The sequence below is a fragment of the Alligator sinensis genome, unplaced genomic scaffold (genome assembly GCF_000455745.1).
Source record: "Alligator sinensis unplaced genomic scaffold, ASM45574v1 scaffold528_1, whole genome shotgun sequence".
In the NCBI taxonomy this organism is placed as follows: Eukaryota; Metazoa; Chordata; order Crocodylia; family Alligatoridae; genus Alligator; species Alligator sinensis.
In genome coordinates, this window is record NW_005841846.1 from 563,040 (window position 1) to 582,791 (window position 19,752).

At 40.9% G+C, this 19,752-nt stretch overlaps 1 protein-coding gene across 3 annotated transcripts in view; it reads left to right on the forward strand.

Annotated features, from left to right (window-relative positions):
* ZDHHC2 (zinc finger DHHC-type containing 2) overlaps positions 1 to 19,752 on the forward strand; it is a 72,626-nt gene that overhangs the window by 21,087 nt on the left and 31,787 nt on the right. For 2 of the 3 annotated variants that reach the window (XM_006015855.2, XM_025207421.1), the window contains 5 exons: positions 1,784 to 1,810; positions 10,500 to 10,594; positions 13,697 to 13,817; positions 14,966 to 15,035; positions 17,453 to 17,485. In XM_006015855.2, the coding sequence (XP_006015917.2) occupies positions 1,789 to 1,810; positions 10,500 to 10,594; positions 13,697 to 13,817; positions 14,966 to 15,035; positions 17,453 to 17,485 (341 nt within the window). In that variant the 5' untranslated portion in view covers positions 1,784 to 1,788. Of the gene's footprint in view, positions 1 to 1,783; positions 1,811 to 3,707; positions 3,895 to 10,499; positions 10,595 to 13,696; positions 13,818 to 14,965; positions 15,036 to 17,452; positions 17,486 to 19,752 lie in introns of all 3 variants that reach the window. The other variant, XM_025207427.1, reaches the window with a different exon arrangement.

Here is a 19,752-nt window from a genome sequence, read left to right on the forward strand (position 1 = left end):
GTTACTACTGAGCAGCCCAGTGTGGGCATGGTGAGCCCCTGAAGAAGGGCCTAGTACTACAGTAAACCCTGGAAAAGGGTGGAGTGCTGCGGTAAACCCCGGCGAGAGGGGGTAGTGGTGCGGTGAGCCCTGGAGAAAGGGGGTAGCAGTGTGGTGGGCCCGAGAGACAGGTGGCTCAACCAGGAAGTCCCAGAGTGGGCGCAGAAGTCCCCAGGAAAGGGGCGGCTTCATAGGGAAGGCCCCAGAGAGGGGTGACATTACAGGGAAGGCCCCAGAGAGGGGTGACATTACAGGGAAGGCCCCAAGGGGGCTCGGGGAGCCCAGGAGGGGGGCAGCACAATAGAGAGGGCCCGAGAGACGGGCATGAATATAGACAGAGAGTCAGACCAACGTCTATCCCATCTGCGAGGCTTGGGGCGTGGTATCAGGAGTGGTTGGAGCTATGCGTAGCCCATAAGGCTAGGGTGCCTGGGATGCACCCATCATACAGGGAGACCCCCGGTGGGTCCGGGAAAACATGGGGACAGAGGTCCCAACTAACCGTGCCCAAGGAGACGTGAGGCAGCCTCCCAACTTTACCTAAACATCAAAGACGTGAGAGATATAGAGGGGGCCCTTGGGCCGACTTAGCACGGAGAGGGGGCCTTAAGGAGATCACGGCCCTCCTGCAGGACCCTGCCGTGACAGTAACATAAGACACGTATGTGGTATATCTAGTATCTTGAAAGAATTCTGTTCCATCATTTTGCTAATGTTGAAAGAACGGCTGTGTATAGTCACGTCAACAGAAAGTTCAGCATTGCTGATGAAACTTTTTGTGCTGAAAACTGGATTCAGTATTCACATCAGTTTCCTCAATGTTGATATCAGTTGCGTCTGTTTCTGCATTGATAGTTTCTCACTCCGTGATATAGTATGATACTGAGTTAAACAAAATGAGATTTAAGTGGCTACTTTTATTTATGTGAATATATTAACAAAGTACTGTTCTCTCAGGGAGGTATCTCAGTATGATTCCTGTTCTGGCAGAGTTTTATATACATTAGTATATTTTTAAATATATACATTCCAAAGACCCACATCATGACACTGAGTTGCCTTTTGAGAGTGACCAAAAATAGACAACAGAGATAATCATTTAAATAAAGAAAAGTTACTTAACCTTTCAGTAAATGTGGTTGTATTTATTGTGTTGTCTGCATGTACTCTAGAACATGCTCGCCTTTTTTTTGCCCTTAAAAATACGAATTTTGATTTGGTAAAGGAACTAAATAATGTCTGGCCCTACTTTGTCATTTTATTTCTGTGGGTTTTAGAGCACAGCCACAGGCCAATGGACCCTGCAGGCCAAAAAGAAAATAAAAATTTGCTCTATGCACATGGACACGCCTTGCAGTAGTGGAATGTATCTGTAGATACCAAATCTTAAAGAACTATGATTACTTGACATAAATTACTTCTCCTTGAAGAAAGAGGTTGAAGTACTAGAATTTTGAAATCATTTGTGCAATTATGCCTAATAGAGAGAGCATGGTATATTGGAGTACTCATGTGAATGGGACTCAAACATTTGGCATTGTTCATTTTATTCCTCACAGAAAATCAACAATATAAACACATTTTATTAAAATCTTGATTTAGTGATCAAGCTTAAAGTTTTGATGTTTGTTTTCTTTGATTGCGATGGTAGGAAACTAAAGTTTAGAATATTTTAAGTATTTTATCTGCTTTCATATATTAGAACATCATTTATTTCATTTGATTTTTCTTTTCTTTATTTCAGTGACAATGGCAAATATTGGAGAAAAAGGTAAGAGGTGGGATTTTTTTTTAATAGGCTTGTTTTAAGTGGAATTCTTAGATCAGATTACTATAATATACATTCTGTTTGTAATAAATCTGATACATAGTTTTAAATAAAAGGAGGTCATCATATCTTGCTTCATTAAATGACCTGTTTATAAGAGTGTTTGTTTTTCACAGATCAAATATGTTCTGAAAAATAAGGAGATTGGTCTTTTTATTAGCTCTCTGAACCATTTATCTTTTTAATTTTGTTGAGACTTCTGTATACACACTGTCTTCTTTTAGGCCTTTTGGAATATAGTACTTTTTAAATATGAGTTTTGGTGGAAAGATAAAAAATGGCAGAGTATTGAAGCCTGAAGTCATCTAACTAGCAGTAGCAATGAAAGCTTCTCCACTAGGCTAAGTACAGACAGTCAAAAAGCCCAAGGCTGAATTGATTCAGTCTTTGCAGGTTAGTTTAAGCTGCACAGATTAAATTGAAACAGAAGTGATCAAACATTTACCTTTGAGTCAGGAAATGCAGCCACATGCCTGCAGTGGCTCAGGCCAGAAGCCAGGGGGGTGCTATAGCATGGCTCTCTGGCTGTGTGTTTACTACTTCTTCTTGCTGCCCTCAAGGTCTCTAGGATTTGCAGTCCAGAATTACATCAGCAGGACTCTTCAGGGTTGCTCATCACTTCCTCTTTCTGCTTCCAAGTGCCTCTGAGATTTGTAGTCCACAGTTGCAGCCAGCAGTAAATTTGAGTGGGGGAAGGGGCATTTAGTCCCCCTCCATGGCCCCAGACCCCATCTGGGGTTTGCCTAGGGGGAGCAACCCCTCCCTAGACTGGGCTGCATCCTCAGCTGGGCTTGCCTCCCCCCAACCCCCTTGTCATCCAGCCCTCACTGCTCCAGCTAGGGATTGGAGGGACAGGGCCAGCCCTGCTCTCTGGAGCAGACAGCCCAGCCCAGCCCAGCCCAGCCCAGCCAAGGGCTGCAAGGCATGCTGGGGGACGGATTTAACTTGAACAGGGAAGGGGTCTGGAACAGAAGTTTCATGAACTTGTTTGACCCAAATCAGTTAAATCTGATACTACATTCAATCAGCTTCATCTTAAACCAGGTTCAGCCATTTTGAGCACTGAGCTTCTGTTCTGTTACAGGTTTAAACCAGTTTCTGATCATTTAAACCAGTTTATGTGTAATTTCTGTCCCTAGCCCTAGTGACTGACCAAAAAGGTCTATTTATATTGAGTAAGAATAATTTATCTGCTCCCATTTAATCATTGGCCAATATAGATGCAGTTCAAATGTGTAGCCTTTTATGTGGACATCCATTTCAGAGATTTACGTTGTTTCAGTAAGATTGCCAGGCTTCCATGAAATTGGACTTCAGATGCCTAATACTTTTGATATAGAAGCTGGAAATGAAATTAAGAAGTGGATGGGCAAAGATTGTGGAACTTGGATTAAATATAATTTTCTTCTATGGGAAACTAATATTTTGACTTCACCTTGTGTTCCAAAGTACATGTTTTGCAAAAACAAACATTTCAGAAGTTCAAGTTTAGAAATATCAAAATTGTATCAACTTAAACTGATTTGTTGAAACAGTTTTTTTTCATTTCAAATTTATAGTTGGGAACAACCTAATATTAGAATATCTGTTCAAAACAAATATCTATTTCAGTTCTCCCAACTGGAATAATTGAAACACTTTTGGCAACATTAACATTTTTTTTCAGCAAAACTCCCTTTTCTGACTGAAACTTTTCAACCACAAATTTTCCCAAAGCATAATAGTAACACTATTTGCTTATCATCAGCTTGATTTGAATTAGATATTGGAATTCACAAGTTTAGGGAGGAGAAAAAAGCTTGTAATAAATAACTGAACATGCTTCTTTCCAACTTTTCAGGAAAAAAAGGCTGAGTGCAAGCAAAAATTCAGCCAGAAGGATTCTGTTGGAGATATAAACCTTTTGAAAATACAATAAAAATGCCTGCTCAGCCATCAATGGAGTTGCTACCTCCAGGTTTTAATACTTTGAAGTTTGTTAAAACAGAATCTGTGAAGGCAAGCAAGGCAGCACAGGGATGTAAAAGGTTTTTTGGTTTTTTTTCTTTTAAAGTCTTTTTTCAGGTGCTGCCTGCACCTGTGTAACTTCAGCAGTTTTGTGTATTGCACATTCACAGCCCTTACTGAGGGGAATGTGTTTTGTCAATTCAGAAATAATTGATTAGAAAATAATCCAATTTTATGCAGGTCATGATTTTCTCTAAATTATTTTCTGATAATGTATAAGCTTAAGCAGATCTGCTGTTCTCCACACATGGTTTGTAATGTTCCCCACACATGGTTAACATATTATAAAAATGTCAGGGAATTTTCCTACCCTTCCAGGCAAAGAGACCAGATGACAGCCAAAATTTTAATTTATATAGGCCAGGGGTTGTCAAACTTTTGTAGGAGCGGTCTATCAAAATATGTATATAGCTAATAACTTATTGGTGACAATAACTCCCCTGCCTCCCATACTGCAGCCCCAACTTTGTGTGTGTAGCCATGCCTATACTTAAGAGTGTTTAAACACTTCATGTTAAAAGTTTCTGTTGGTGATAACTTTAAGAAACCTTAACAATTCAGGGAGAAATTTCCAATGCTGGCTCTGTTTTTCAAGCTGAGTATTTTTGGAAAGTTTCAGCAAAAAAGGTTCAACTCTTTCCATCAATGCCGTTAGAAAAAAAAATTCTGCCCATATTAAAACATGTTTATGAATGTTTTGTTAATAACTGCAGCACCTCTGTGCATTGGAGCAAGGGCTTTACATTTTGGCAGGTGGATTGCCTTTGTTTCAGGGATATACCTTTTGCTGTTTATATGAGAAACTAAGAAAATATGGACAAGTTACAGCTGAGACAAGAGGGGACAAGAGTAGAAGAGGCTAGGGTGAGGGGACTAAGGGCAGAATGGCACAAAACACTCTCCAAAACCTGAAGTGAAAGCCAAGATGCCTGAGTTTCATTATTTTTTCCATTGTCAGCATTTGCTTCATCTCCCTCTATTTCTGGTCATGTAGAAGTGGTATTAGATACCCTGTTAGCTTAAGTATCAGAGGTCTGTGTGATGGATCTAAAGGTTCCAACCACATAGCTATGAATAGATTGATTAAACCCCATTAAAAATGTTATGGTTGCAAGAGTCAAGTGCTCAAAGTTTAAGACTAGCCAGAATAAAGGTTGACAGTGAAAAGTTAATTCAGTGCACTTATGCATATGCATTACAATATAGACCCAATTATATGATCATATGCTTCCTCCTCCCTCCCTCCCCTCCTCCCACCCCAATTGGAACCCATGTCATTTGATGCAAAGGGTGGAATCAGTTTGGGGAGTAAATTGAGGCTGTCAGTCTAGTTTAACACAGAATTGGAAAGGTGCATAATCAAAGAGGTGGCGGGGGATTGCAGGACACGGGAAAAGTCTCATAGTTAAGGCAGTTGAATGCTGTTTTGGAAAACTGAATTCTGTTCCTGCTTTCATCCTGGGATAAACAGGACATCCTGAGTTCATGTGCAACTCTGGGTATGTCATTTGAACCCAACTTCTTACTTCAGGTTAATAATTGTATTTCTTACTTTCTGGGTGCCCAGCCTGAGATTTGTAGAAATGGTGAACACTCACAATTGCAGTTGGAGTCTGAGAGAGACCTGCTTTGAAAATATAAAAAGCTTTATAATGTGAGGCACTCTGAAAAAGCAGGGTCTAAGTATCTCAAATTGAGCACTCACAATTTGTAGACTCTTCTGAACTTTTCCTTTTCCCTTCACTTGCCTCTTTAAAATGGAAATGATGTCATTACCTCATCGCATTGGAGTGTTTGTAATGATAAATTAATGTTAGGGAAGCACTCGGATGCTACTGTGGTAAGCACCATAGAAAACCCCATGAGAAAATTAATGGACTATGAAAAGAATGCAGTAAGTAAGATGTATGGTCACCCACTGTTCAGGGAAGATAAAAGAAAATATTGAGTGGCTACTGTATAGGTGATTACAATCTATTTTTTGCCATGAAGGAAGCAGTGGTTTTATGAGGGAAAGAAGTGTGTGCAGTCATGTATGCGAATGGGTGGATCTGGGACATTGAAAAGGGGAATGCAGATGGTGTAGGACATCATTATGTATAACAACACATTTTTCTCAATTAAAAAAATAATTACAAGCTTTACTAATAAGCTAGGGACTCAGGAGCTGTATTATTCAATTAAAGATTGTATGGCTCTGTTGTATGGGGCTATGCTGCCAGTAATAATGTAGACATACCTCAGAATAAGTTTCTCAGGACTCTTTTGGGTCTTCCTCCTTCAACTCCCACATCCTTCTTGAGATTAGAGATGGGATTAGATTCCATTTTAACTAATATTATTAGACTGGCAGGAATCTGGTTTAAAATCCTGCCTCTTCTACCATCTCACTTGCTCAAATTGTGCTATATAGAAGACATCAATAATCCCCCTTCTCTTCAATCTCCCTGGCTAGCTTTTCTCTCCTTCACTTTTGCATTTTCTGGGATGGGACGCTATATCAAAGACGATGAAAAACTCTTCTCCCCCATAGAAAAGGTCCAGGTTCTCCAGAGGTTCCAAGACTGAAGCAAAACCAAACATACTTTTATTGGAATGTGCATGAGCTTGCTATATCATGTTGCTTATGAAAACACAGTAAACAATAATCAAAAGATGTTGTTTCATTAGTCCCATAATCATTAGAGTTGAATATACATCTCTTTTAGACTCATAAAACAAAATCTAGCCTTCTTGAGCATCTTGACATTGCGTCTAATGCTTTGCTAAAAGTTATTTCCATACCTGAGTTAATATTTTTAGCTAGAGTTAAAAACTAGGCCTGTGCGAATAGGAAAGTATTCGATTCAGATTTGGCTGATTCAGAGGACAGTGATTCGATTCGGTGATTCAAACTACTGTCCCCATTCGATTTGGCCGAATCGGAATCAGAGATTCGGCGCTGATTTGGAGATTTGGATCGGCTGGGGAGAGGCAGGCACAGTTGGGCAGCTGCAGGTTCTCCTGTGGCTCCTCTGACTGTTTCTGCCTCTCCCCAGGCAGGGGGAGCTGCAGGACAAGCGCCCATGGCTGCCCTGCCCAGCCCCAGCCTCCTAGCACTTAAAAGCCCCAGCCTCCCTGCACTTAAAAAACAAAACAAAACAAAAAAAGCCCCACACCCACCAATTGCAGCAGTGGCAATCAGCGCCTCTGAGGGCTCATGGCAGAGCCCCCCCACATAGCAGGTGGCATCAGGGATCACCTCACCCCCTCTCCCGTATGGCACCCGTGCGGCAGCTGCAACACAGGTGCCAAGCAGAGGGACGATCCCCGCTACCTGTCACTGTGCTGCGCGAGGGGGCTCTGCCACGAGCCCGCAGAGGCCCTTATGCCTGCTGCTGCAGCTGGTGAGTGTGGGGCTTTTATTTATTTGTTTGTTTGTTTGTTTGTTTTATTTTTTTAAGTGCCGGGAGGCTAGGCTGGGCTGGGTGGGGCATGAGGTTGGGCAGGGCAGCCATGGGGGTTTGTCCCACCTAGGGGGAGGCAGGCACAGCCAGAGGAGCTGCAGTTGCCCAACTGTGCTTGCCTCTCCCCGGCTGATCCGAATCTCTGAATTTCGTCCAAATCGATTCGGAGGCTTCAGATGCAATTCAGACCTTTTAGTGAGTCTCCCGATTCGATTCGGAGATTTGGCCGTTGAATCGGGCTGAATCTCCTTCAAATTGAATCATCGACTAAAGCTTCACACAGCCCTATTAAAGAGCAATCTGCTGGGCTGTGAAATGGGAGCGATGCTATTAGGACAGTGTTTCCCAACCAGTGCGCCATGGCACAGAAGTGTGTCATCAGAAATGAACAGGTGTGCCACAGAATTTTGCCATGGCACTGAGCTACAATAGGTATGAGAATGGGAAATGGCCTAACAGGTGTGCTGCAGAAAATTTTCATTAATGTAAGTGTGCCTTGGGCTGGAAAAGGTTGGGAAACACTGTACTAGAAGCAGCTAATGGACAACAGAATTGCAGAAGAGAGGATAGCTTTATTATTAAAACATCAAGACTATAAAAAAGGAGAGAAGGTCACTAGCAGCCATGGATTGAAGAGTTTAGGAGGAGTCAGGTGGATCATAATGAGCTAGGAAGTCAATTGACTCCCTCACTGCTGCCTGAATAGAAGTACTACCACCACTGCTAGGCAGTAGGTTTTAAACTTTGAGTAGACCAGGAATTAAAAAGGTTGTGACTCCACCACTGAAGGCCCTTGGATCTGCCTGTTTGAGTAATTCATGACAACGTCGTACTGCATATGCTTAACAGGGGTTACTTAAAGTTGCACAGCAGCCTTCAATTTTGTTACCACCTACATTTTCAATGCTTGTTTTTTCTATTCTAGTAATCTCTTAATTTTTTTTTGTATTAGTGTAATTCTAGCTTAGCATGTGCCATTTAGTAAATGCCAGAAGAGTCCTATTTTATTAATCTTTCTGGGCTATCTAATAGAGAATATATAATTAGGCAAGATTGCAAATTGAATGTTATTACTTTATAGGAATGTAGCTTTTCTAGTTGATCACTGAATAAGAGTGAACAATTTGTTCTTGTTGCAAAAAGGCTAATAGTATAATGGGGTGTATTATAGGAGTGTCCCTTGGAAGTGAAAGGAAGTGATTCTTTTACTGTATTCAGCTCTGATGAGGCCTCTTCTGGAGGACTGTGGCCAGTTTTGGGCAGTGTGCTTCCAGACCAATGTGAACAAATTAGAGTCCAGTGTAGAGCAACAAAAATGATTAGTAGTCTAAGAAACATGACATAAAAAGTTTGAAGAAACTGGGTTTATTTAGTTTGGAGAAGAGAAGACTGAGGCAGGATTTGATAAGCCTTCAGATACCTGAGATTTCTTCTGTAAAGTGGATGGTGATAGACTTGTCTTTGTGGCTGCAGGGGACAGGATAAGAAATATTGTTCTTAAATTGCTACAAAGGGAAATTTGTTAGATATTAAATTATTTGATTATGTTGGACATTTGTACCTACCTAGCAAGGTTGTGATATTTTCCATCCTTGGAAGTTTTTTAAGAGCAGGTTAAACAAATAATTGCATGGAATGGTTTAGCTTGGAATGATCCTACCTTTAGCAGGGAGCTGGATTGGATGACCTCCTCAATTCCCTCCCAGCCCTATTTTTCCTGTGATTCTATTCTGGGATCCCCCAGGATCATGCAGATCTAACAGTTATAGCATAATAGCTGTTTGTGTGCTCCTGAGCAGCAGCAGCTCCTCCTCCCTTTTTATGTTGCCTGCAAATGTGCATTTATCTATACTCTGAAGTGGCATGAAGAAGAGCAGTTTGAATATTCCTAGTTAATTTAATTAATTCTTAATTGATCTGCAATTTCACATGTATTATGTTACAATAAACCCCTTTCTAACTACCTTTTGACAACATTTATTTGTCGTGTCATCTTCAGTCTTGAATTAATATAGTGTGAATTAAATGTGTGTTTTGATCAGTGGACTTCCCCAGTGTTCCTCCCACTAGTTCATTGCTATAGCACTATTCACTTGGCTCAGTGAGGTTTGAAATACTGTATTAACTCTCGTACCACATGCATCTTTTCCCCAAAAATCACCCCCCCCCAAAAAAAACATTGCAGTACGTGTCTTAAGTAAGAAGCTGATTTTTCTGCTTTGCTTCCTGCTCTCAGCAACAATGACATTTCTGTTTAGGCAGCTGAGAAAATCCACTGACTTACGGCTAATTGTTCTTCACTCCATAAATGCTAAGGGTTTGACAATTTGGAGAACAGATCTATTGCTTAAGGCAACCACAGGTTGATTTATCTACTTAGTGCAGTTTTTTCAAATGTATCAGAAATGTGGTTTGCTTATATGTACCCCTGAGCAGTTCCACATCCTTTGCCTTCTTTCTGACTTCAAACTAACATGGTTAACTACCTCTTTGTTTCCTGTACATCTACCTCACATGTGGCCACATTGCTTGCTGTGGGCATAGTAGTTAGGATTTGTCCTTAATTGTAGTGATGTATTCTGTACATTAGGACAAGAGATGCCAAAGATACTGACAGTGTGGGACATAACAGTGTGTGATGGCAAATTATAAGGATTTACCATCCTTTAAGACAAAATAAGCATAAACAAATAAGTAGGATATATTAAGAATAACAATCGAATCCAGTGCATATATACATGTACAGTATGTTAAAATGATTTACAAGCTCATGAAGCAAAATTTAGATGACTTGATTTCTCTTTTTTCTCTCTTGCAGCCATTATACATCTCTTATTGGGAGGGAACTGAATGGGAGGGAAAGAACAAACAGCTAAGAAATATGTGCTAGCTACAAATTTACCCAGGAATATACTGAAACCTTTTCTCTTTGGTTGTTTTTTCACTATCCCAATTCATCTTAACATTTATCATTTGAATCATATTAACATTTTTCAGCAATAAGTTTGTATATTTTTGAAGGTTTTAGTACATCTTAAGTACTATATGCTATAAATTAACCTCTGTGTTAGAGCATCTGTAGGGTTGTGATGCTTATACATATTTTGCATTCATAATGAGACTAAATGTTATGGCTCTCTTTGCTATAATGTATTAATTATATTCATCTTTTATCTTAGTTGTGTGCTTGATTGCATACCACATATTTGTCATGCTGTTTGTCTGGTCTTACTGGAAAACAATCTTCACATTACCAATGAATCCCTCAAAAGAAGTAAGTTAAGATTTGGGATAAATTAAATCTTTTGTTTTTTATTAATGCAGTTGCACATGTTGTAAGTCATTGCTTCTCAACCTTTTGAATTCAAGGCACTGCTCAGTTACTTCCCTGAATTTGATGGCATCCCCCTTTGAGAACCATTGTAAAGTCTCACCTTTACCAAATTTATAGCCAGGCTCTTGCCACCAGGTGGAACTGCCCTGCATATCTCTGTGTCTAAGGGAAGCACATGAGGACAGATGAGAAGTGGCTTGGTGGGAGCAGTCACTCTTGCCTGTATTACTCTGTTCCCCTCCTTTCCATGCTCCACTTTGCTCTCCTCCCCCATTGCTTGGCAGTATGTAAATAGGAAATGCAGATTTTACAGAAGCCAGATGTGACTGTGCCCTAAACCTAAAGAGTCCCCCTGTGAGCTACTGCCTGTATTTTCCATTTACGAACTGCCAACCAATATGGGAGAGGAGCAGAGCTGGGAAGGGAAAAGAGCAAAACCAAATGCAGGCAGGAGCATCTGCTCCTACTACATCTTGTTCCCAGTCTGTCCCCACATGCCCCTCTTGAAAACAGAGCACATATAATCAAGTTTAGTCAGTCGTTGCAGAATGAGTGAAGGCTGACCTCTAATGTGGAAAGAGACTAATCATCTGTAGAATACTATTTATAAATTCTGAGGTTGCCAGTTTCTTTTGAGAGTTTAGTGAGCTTAGATTAGACTGTAAATTCAGTAGTAGGAAACTCTTAATAATTGTTTTAATTGATTTGTTTCTACCTATCTTGTACCATATAAGTATAGAGGAACTGGTTAAGTATGAAGCTGACTTTGAGTATATAAAGATGGAGCAGATGGCTAGATTCAGCCTTATACGGTCTAAAGAAAATGTTTTTAATTTTGCTGCCAAGGTTCACCTGTAACTGGCATGTGTATAGCTTAGCCAGCATATTGAATGTAGCGTATTGATAAAGTCATGAGACTTGAAAATGTGAATAAATAATCGTCACTGTTGAATAGAATTCAACAAATTCTTCTGTAGTATTTGGCACGCAAGGGTAAAAAAAAAATAACACCCCCCTCAAACTCTGGCACCCGCTCCCATTTCCCTTTTTTCTCTCCAGTCCCCCCATTCCACCTTACCTCAGCAGGCGTTCACTATCTAACAAAACAAAATAGAGTGCCCATGCCTGAATAGCCTGAATAGTGTAGGATGAATGTAGAGATGTATGTTGTCTCTGCTCCTAGTCCTCAGATAGCCACAGCTCCCATGCTGCTTCTGTCATGGACCCACCTGGTTCCTGTTCAGCTTCAGCTTCAAGTATCATCAGCTTCAAGATAATGACATGAGTTATACAGGGAGAAACTGAGAGAGCACTATCAAATACAGTATAAATATTATGTACAGGGTCTTTGTGACCTTGATTAAGGCTATTTGATATTTTTTCTCTTTGTTAACCATCCTTCCCCACACAGGCACATGAACATTTTATGGAAAAGAGCTATTATTGTGAAAAGTATTGTGATTACATGATTATAAGTCTTAAGCCTTTTTCAAAAAGTATAAACCTTTTCTTGTCTTAAACACAAGAACTATGTTATTGAATTGCTTATGGAAACTTAGCTTGTGGTATCCTTGCTTCAGATTTTGGGTTTCAGATGTTTTGCTTTAGGAAATATAACATTTTTTGTAAATCATTAGTATACGAGAAATGTTACATTATTGCAGAAATGATTAAACAATAGTAGTATAGTCAGCAGTGTCTTTTCTGTAGGTTTATTTAGTGATCTTTAGAATTTTGGGGGGAGGAATATTGATTTAAAAAAAATCTATTTCAGTATTATTTATGCCAGAATATTTTTTAATTCGTTGCTCTTCTCAAGTCTTAGATCATGCATGATAGAAATAATTAGAGAAGAGAATTACTATAGACTCAAATTACTATAGATTGATTTCAATTAAAGAGGCTGAGAAAAGCCTGCTATTGAGCACCAGGATGATAAATCTTAAATTATATCAAGGTTAGAAAGCAGCCCTACAATACTACTGAAGAGTTTAAAATTAATATTAAATGTAGCAAACTTGGGTATTAGGAAGCCATGTTTACTGTCAAAATATTCTCTTTGAACTATAGTGCCAACAACATTATGTAGTGACATTCTTGGTTAGCATTGCAGAAACAGATGCTGAAGGGAAGATCTACTGGTGCAACATTCCTTTAATTAATTAAAAGTAACTTAATCCTACAAATTAACATTAGTCTTCTGAGTTTAGATAGGTTTAGATAGGCAAGTAAGTTGAAAAAAGGATATACGTATGTTTTTTCCAGAAGCTTGGGTTGTATGTGAGCCTGATAATGTCCTGAAGGTCAGTGAATTAAAGTTATTTTTTAGGTGGAGGTGGGACATTCCAAAGCTAAGGAATCCTCATGAGGGTGCTTGCTTTGTTTCCTATATTGGCAAGACATTAAAAGCATTGTTGACAACAGCTGTGCCAGTGCTATATGGTGGGTAAAACGTTCTTTCAGTTTAGGCAGGTTCCAAGCTTTATAGGTATAAATTCAATTTGGAAATGCATACTTAGTCAGTGAGGCATATAAAGCATTAATGTCATGCTGTCAGGAAGACACTGCTTAAAAAAACTGGACTAAACCAGCCTCAGGTTCCAGGTTGATTTAAGATACTGCCCAAAGAAGGGAAGGGCACTTCATAGGAATTTCATCTTGCAAGAATGAGCTTGATCAAATTCTGAATACAGATATGATTTTTGTTGTTGTTGTTATTTATCTTTCTTTTAAGTATTAGGGGAGGGGGAAAGGGAGTTCCTATTTTTCATAGGGGGAACAGTCAGTGTTAAATTGATACCTGACAGGATCAGGCCCTTTATTTAAATGAGTCATGTTTTTTATTTTTGTTTTTAGTTAAAAACACCAAAACCTAAATTCATGCCTCCTGGGTGAATACAGTAGATTTGGCACAGTATTTTACATGTATCACTACCTGACGGTAATTTAATTAACGTTTTGTCATTTGTTGTAAGGCGAGACAGTCTATAAAGGAGTAACTTATTAGTGCATTGCTAATTTAAAAAATGCATTATTTTCCAGTTCCATCTGTCTTATGCAGACAAAGAACTGCTGGAGAGGGAGCCTAGAGGTGAAGTCCAGCAAGATGTGTTCAGGAGAGCAGCCAAGGACCTTCCTATATATACCAGGACAATGTCTGGAGGTGACTATTGTTGGTGTTTGTGGTTCGTGTAGTCAAACAGTACATTACTGTCTGTAGAAAGTGAGGATTTTTGACAGTACCTTGGAAAAATGAATTGCCTGGTAGAGCTTAAAAGAATAAGGTTACCAAAGAATGATGCATTGCCATTATTTAGTGGAAGCATTTTGTTTAACATGTTCTCGATGCAGATTCTATTTACCTGGGAATGATTATGGTAATTACATTTACAAGATGCTAAGAAATAACGGAAGATTAATTGATACCCAAATATTAGCTAGGGAAAGCTAACCATATTTTTTCACTAAGCATCCCTACAATTTATGACTAAAGACTGATTGAAAATGACTCACTAGTATTATTACAATCCTAAGTAACATTAAGAATGAATTTAAAAAGCAGTACTTTTAATAAGCTGATAGTTTGTAATGTTAACAAATACTGCAAGAGGGTGAAATACACTTTAAGGTTACCTAGCTTGGCCTTAATTTCTGAAAAGAGAAATATTTAATAGCATATTACATCTATAACACCTGTTATAAATGCACCTAGGTGCTTCTGGTACAGAAATTTTAAAAAGACAGAAGACTAAATTGGAAGAAGGGGAAAAAACAATCCCAAGAAATAAAGGCACTTATTGCTTCCTTAATGACATTAGATTAAGATTTAAATGGCTTTCATCACCAAATCCTAAATAAAATCTTCTGGATATTTTGTTTCTTTTGGGGGGGTGGGGAAAGGGAGGAACCTAAAATGACCTCTGTATTGAATTTCTTTTTATAAGCATCAGTTAATTTATCATATACTGATCAAGTTGTATAGCCTTTCATTTCAGTTTTTAGGGTTTTTGCAATGCTGATTTCATGTTAAAAAAACCTCAACTGAAAAGCTTTAAAATATTTCAAAAATGGCCCTTGGATTGTTTTTATTTTGTATGAAAAATTCAGAATGTTCTTGATTTCCAGTACTTAAATGACATATGAGAGGCACTAGCAGTTGCAACTCCCACTAAAGTAAAACTGAATCACTGTAGTGGGAGTTCAGGGATTTAATATTCTGACTGTAAATATTTACTTTTTGAGCAGATGTATAATGTCAAAATATGAGCATAACAGTATGTTAAATCTAGTTTAAAACAATTTTCTTCTCAGCAATCAGATACTGTGACAGATGCCAACTTGTAAAGCCAGATCGCTGCCATCATTGTTCCGTGTGCGACAAGTAAGAAACATCTCTTTAAGCACCATTTATCACATTTGTTAAATATCTTACTAATGCAAAAGATGATAATTTCCCAAAATGCACCTGTTGACCAGTCTGGGAATAAAAAGCACACCCGGACATTTTATAATTTTTCTATGAATGCATTTATTACTAAATTGTTTAATTGGTGTTTCCTTTTAAAGACAATCTGAAAGGTATTTTAAAGGCTTGCTTCAGCATTTAGTTTTCTTTAGAAATATCAGAAATGTTTATTCTCTTCTTTTGGACATCTGTTTGGATGATTCACACCCTGATCAGGATTTTTTTTATCACTTGATTGGATGATTAAGCTATTGAATTGTTAATAAAGAACCTGTGCCCTGAATATTTTAATTAAGTAGCTATAACAAAAACAAAATGGAAGAGATTTAAACAGTCTGAATGATGATCATTGCCTTCCTCAATTAATCATGTTTCACTTCCTTAGTATCTCTAAAAACAAAGCTTTTACTTTTTTAGCCAACTTTTGTCTTCCAGGTTGGATGTGGCTTAAATCTCTAATGTTAACAAAAAGTGTGTGAATGTGCATGGGTGGGACAATTCAGGCCTACCTTTGACACCATGATTTATGTATTAGGTACATAAGCTTTTGGGAAGTTTAGACTGGAGATGCATGTGTGGGCCTGTGCTGGTGGCCCAGGGCCAGGTTTGGCAGGGAACCAGGGCAGGGTGGCAGGAGCACAGAGCCTGGGCTGGTAGCTGGGCCAGCTCCACCACTCTCCCTGCTGGCAGCCTGGCAACGTGCAGTCTTGGGGTTGCTGGGACCGCACACTGCCAGGGGTCTCCACCTGCTGTGGGCCATGTGTGCCCCAAGACCTTGCCGCCTGTTGCTGCCACTGGTGGAAGGGGAGGTGTGCAATGAGAGAGGGGGGCATGTGTGGAGGAGGCATGTTTGTAGGGGGGGTTCCACATGCACACCCCATCATACACATGTACTCACACCCCCACCATACACATGCACCCACACCCCCTCACATACCCCAGCCACCCTCCCCCTACATACATCACCCCACCCCACATATCCACACAATACACACACCCCCATACCCACACCCCCCACACCTATCTATCCCCACAAACCCCACACACTCATTCACACACACACCAATATCCCACATACACACATACCCACCCACATACGTAGACGTACCCACAGCCCCCCCCACAAGCCCTTTACTTACCCCGCCATACCCTCCCCACCACAATATACAAAAGACAGACTTCATTTTAATCTATTATGCAATCACCATTATGTACACTACACAAGCACAAGTAAATCAGAACAAAAATATTTTTGACATCAGATTAATGTATGTTTGATTTTTAGAATATAACTTGGTTTTTTTTCTGGTTCCAAGATGGCAACCCCCCTTGCCAAAAGGAGTACTTCTGGGGGCAAGGGGAGGGACTTTTGGTGGCAAAGATCAGGGGTTAGTGGGCAGGACTCCTGGTTCCAAGATGGTGACCAGGGGGAAGGCACCTGTCAAGAGGTGGGGCTACCTTTGCAGCCCTCAACAGTTCACCAAAACTTGTTAAGTGGCCCGCCAAGCAAAATAATTGCCTGCCCTGACCTAACTGCATAATACATTGTTGATCCCAATTTGTTACCTATTACTTGCATTGAAACAAATGTTGGTCATTTGCATATTGATTAAACACATACACCACTGAAGTGCATAGTATTTTTCAGTCCCACTTTCTATTTTGTAAATTAATTGTATTTGTTAACTGGATGCCAACTTCTGTAACTGTGAATCTTGTGAACTGAACCAGAAACAGCAAAGGGGAAATAGTTGTCAAATATTCCTACTAGAAGCCTTGAAAATGTCAGGAGGTTGTCAGCTCACAGCTGGTGAATAGCCTCATTTTTGAGGCTTCTCATAGGAACCATGTCATTATTTGAAGCCTGAAAATGAGGGAAGCTAGTCTATTTTGAAGCTGCTGCTGCTATAGCATTGACAGGACTATGTATTTAAGGAGTATAGATTGATTTAATTAAATCTGAGCAAATGTATACATCCAGAAAAGTGCATAGACTTAAAAGGAGTAATACTGCATGGATTGACTGAAGACACAACTCTGGAATGTATTTAGGCAACTAAAGAGGCAGATGGGTGCCCAGTAAGATTTTCAGAAGCACTAGTCTCCAAACTCCCAGAAACAATTGTTTTGTAGTATGCATACTATGTATTATTTGAGCACATTAGGATGCGTTAGGAATGAGATTTGGTATTGAGAAAACTACGTAGCTGATTCTCGACTAAATTTTCTGTGTAATATAATTAGATATTTAAACAGTAATTATGTTCATTTTAAACTGCCTCTCGTTTACTGTCTCCATTTTTAATATCTATTCAATTGTTTGCTTTTTTAAGGTGTATTTTGAAAATGGATCATCATTGCCCTTGGTGAGTATACTGCATACCTTTTATTTCCTCTGTTAGATGAGCTGAAATGTTGTGGGGGTTGATGGAAATGGTGGACAAAGATATTCTTTCTTCCCCTGCTGTGACTTCAGTGTAGTTGGATAAATGACATGGTGTGATTTTAAAAAAAAAAAAAGTTCTCATTATATATAGTATATGGATTATTAAACTTGGTTGAGCATATGCATAATACTGTAGGTACAATGATATTTTTTTTGTCAGAGATAAAGTGGAAAGAAATTTTAGGGAGGGAATAAATTAAATAAATAGAGTGCAATGATGACATGGAGAAAGGAATGTAGCCAACTGTTTTGAATATCAGCACAGGGAGGGACCGATTATTGAGATCAGAGATTTGATCTTAAAGTTCGATGCTTCATCTACTTACTGAAGCTAGTTTCATACAGCTGATTAAAGTTGTTCTCTTCATGCAAAGATGCTGTAGATCAATCTTCTTCATTGCCCCTGAAAAGTGCATAGATCAGGGGTGGGCAAAATACGGCCCACAGGCCTAACGTGGCCCATGAAGAGTTTCTATCTGGCTCACAGCAGGTCTGTCAGTCCTTCCTGGCCTAGGCACTGTCTGGGCATTGGACGTCCTGCCACCCCCTGGGCACGCAGTGGGGCTGGGGTAGCTCTGCAGCTGGACTGCCTTTCTAGGCAGCCCTGGCAGTGGGAACTCCTTCTGGCTGCCACTGCCACTGGCCCCAGCTTCCTGGTACCAGGAATGGACCTGCACATACATCCTAGAGTAAATAGATAGACACATGCATAGATTTAACTTTAATCAGCTGTATGAAACTAGCTTCAGTAAGTAGATGAAGCAGCCAACTTTAAGATCAAATCTTTGATCTCAATTATCAGTCCCTCCCTGTGCTGATATTCAGAACAGTTGGCTACATTCCTTTCTTCATGTCGTCATTGCACTCAATTTATTTTAATTTGTAAGGCTGGAAGGAACCTCGGAAGATCATTAGGTCCAGCCCCCTGCACCAGACAGAAAAGACCACTGCGGTCAGGTGACCCCAGCAAGGTGACTATCCAGTCTCCTCTTGAAGATCTCCATTTGCCCCCCCTCGGGAGGGAGCTTATTCCACAGCCTGGACACCCTGACTGTAAAGAAGCTTTTCCTAATGTTGAGTCTGAAATAGACTTCTAGGAGTTTGTGGCCATTACTCCTGGTTTTCCCCAAGGGTGCTCTGGTGAACAGTTGTTTACTGAGCCATTGATGTAAACAATGTACAACAACTCCCCTAATGTAGCGATAAGCATTCTCTTTTTCAGGCTGAAGAGTCCCAGGTCCCTCAGTCTTTCCTCGTATGGCTTGCCTTGTGAGTCTTTGATCATATGGGTGGCTCAAAGTGCAGTGCCCAGAACTGGATGCGGTACTCCAGCTGCAATTTCACCAATGTCAAGTAGAGTGGAAGAATCACTTTCTTAGTTTTGCTGGAGATGCCTTGATTGATGCATGCCAGAGTATTATTTGCCCTACTGGCTACAGCAGGGGTGGGCAGTTATTTCAGGCGGAGGGCCACTTACCCGGTTTTGGCAAGCTGTCAAGGCCTGCATGAGTAGCCCCGCTCCCTGGTCACCATCTTGGGACCAGTGTCCCAATATCTTGGGACCAGTGTCCCAGGGCCAGCATCGGTGGGGCCCAGAGTGGGGCTCAGGCTGGCAGGTGTCTGTGGAGCCAGGCGCAGGCTGCACCAGCAGGGAGAGGGGTGAGCTGGCTTGGCTCCTTAGAGTCCCTGCCAGCCGGGACCCTGTACCCCTGCCACCCTGCTCTGGGCCCTGCTGTGCTGGCTCTGGGACACCGGTGCAGTCCCTGTGCTCCCACACCCGCTCACTCCCAGTGCCCCCCCAGCCCTGCGGTACAGGTGGGGGGTAGTGCACAGCCCCGACCCCCTGCTTGCCGGCAGGGAAGGAGCTGGCACGGAGCGCAGGGAAAAGCAGCCCCTCGCCCACCCCGTGGCCGGTGCTCCCTGCTGCAGCCGCTTGCAGCCCATGCGAGGCTGTCCTGAGCAGGCACAAGCAGCCCCATGTGGGTTGTGAGTGGCTGCAGCGCGGGGTACCAGCTATGGGACGGGTGCGGGCCCGCTTTTCCCCCACACTCAGCACCAGCTTGTAACCTGCCCCCGCGTCAGCTCCAGGCTCGCCCGTTGGGGCTGTGCCACAGTAGCAGCAGCTGTGGCCCCCCTACTTGCCATGCTGGGCAGTGTTTGGTGCCGCCGCCCGCCCCTTGCCTCTCC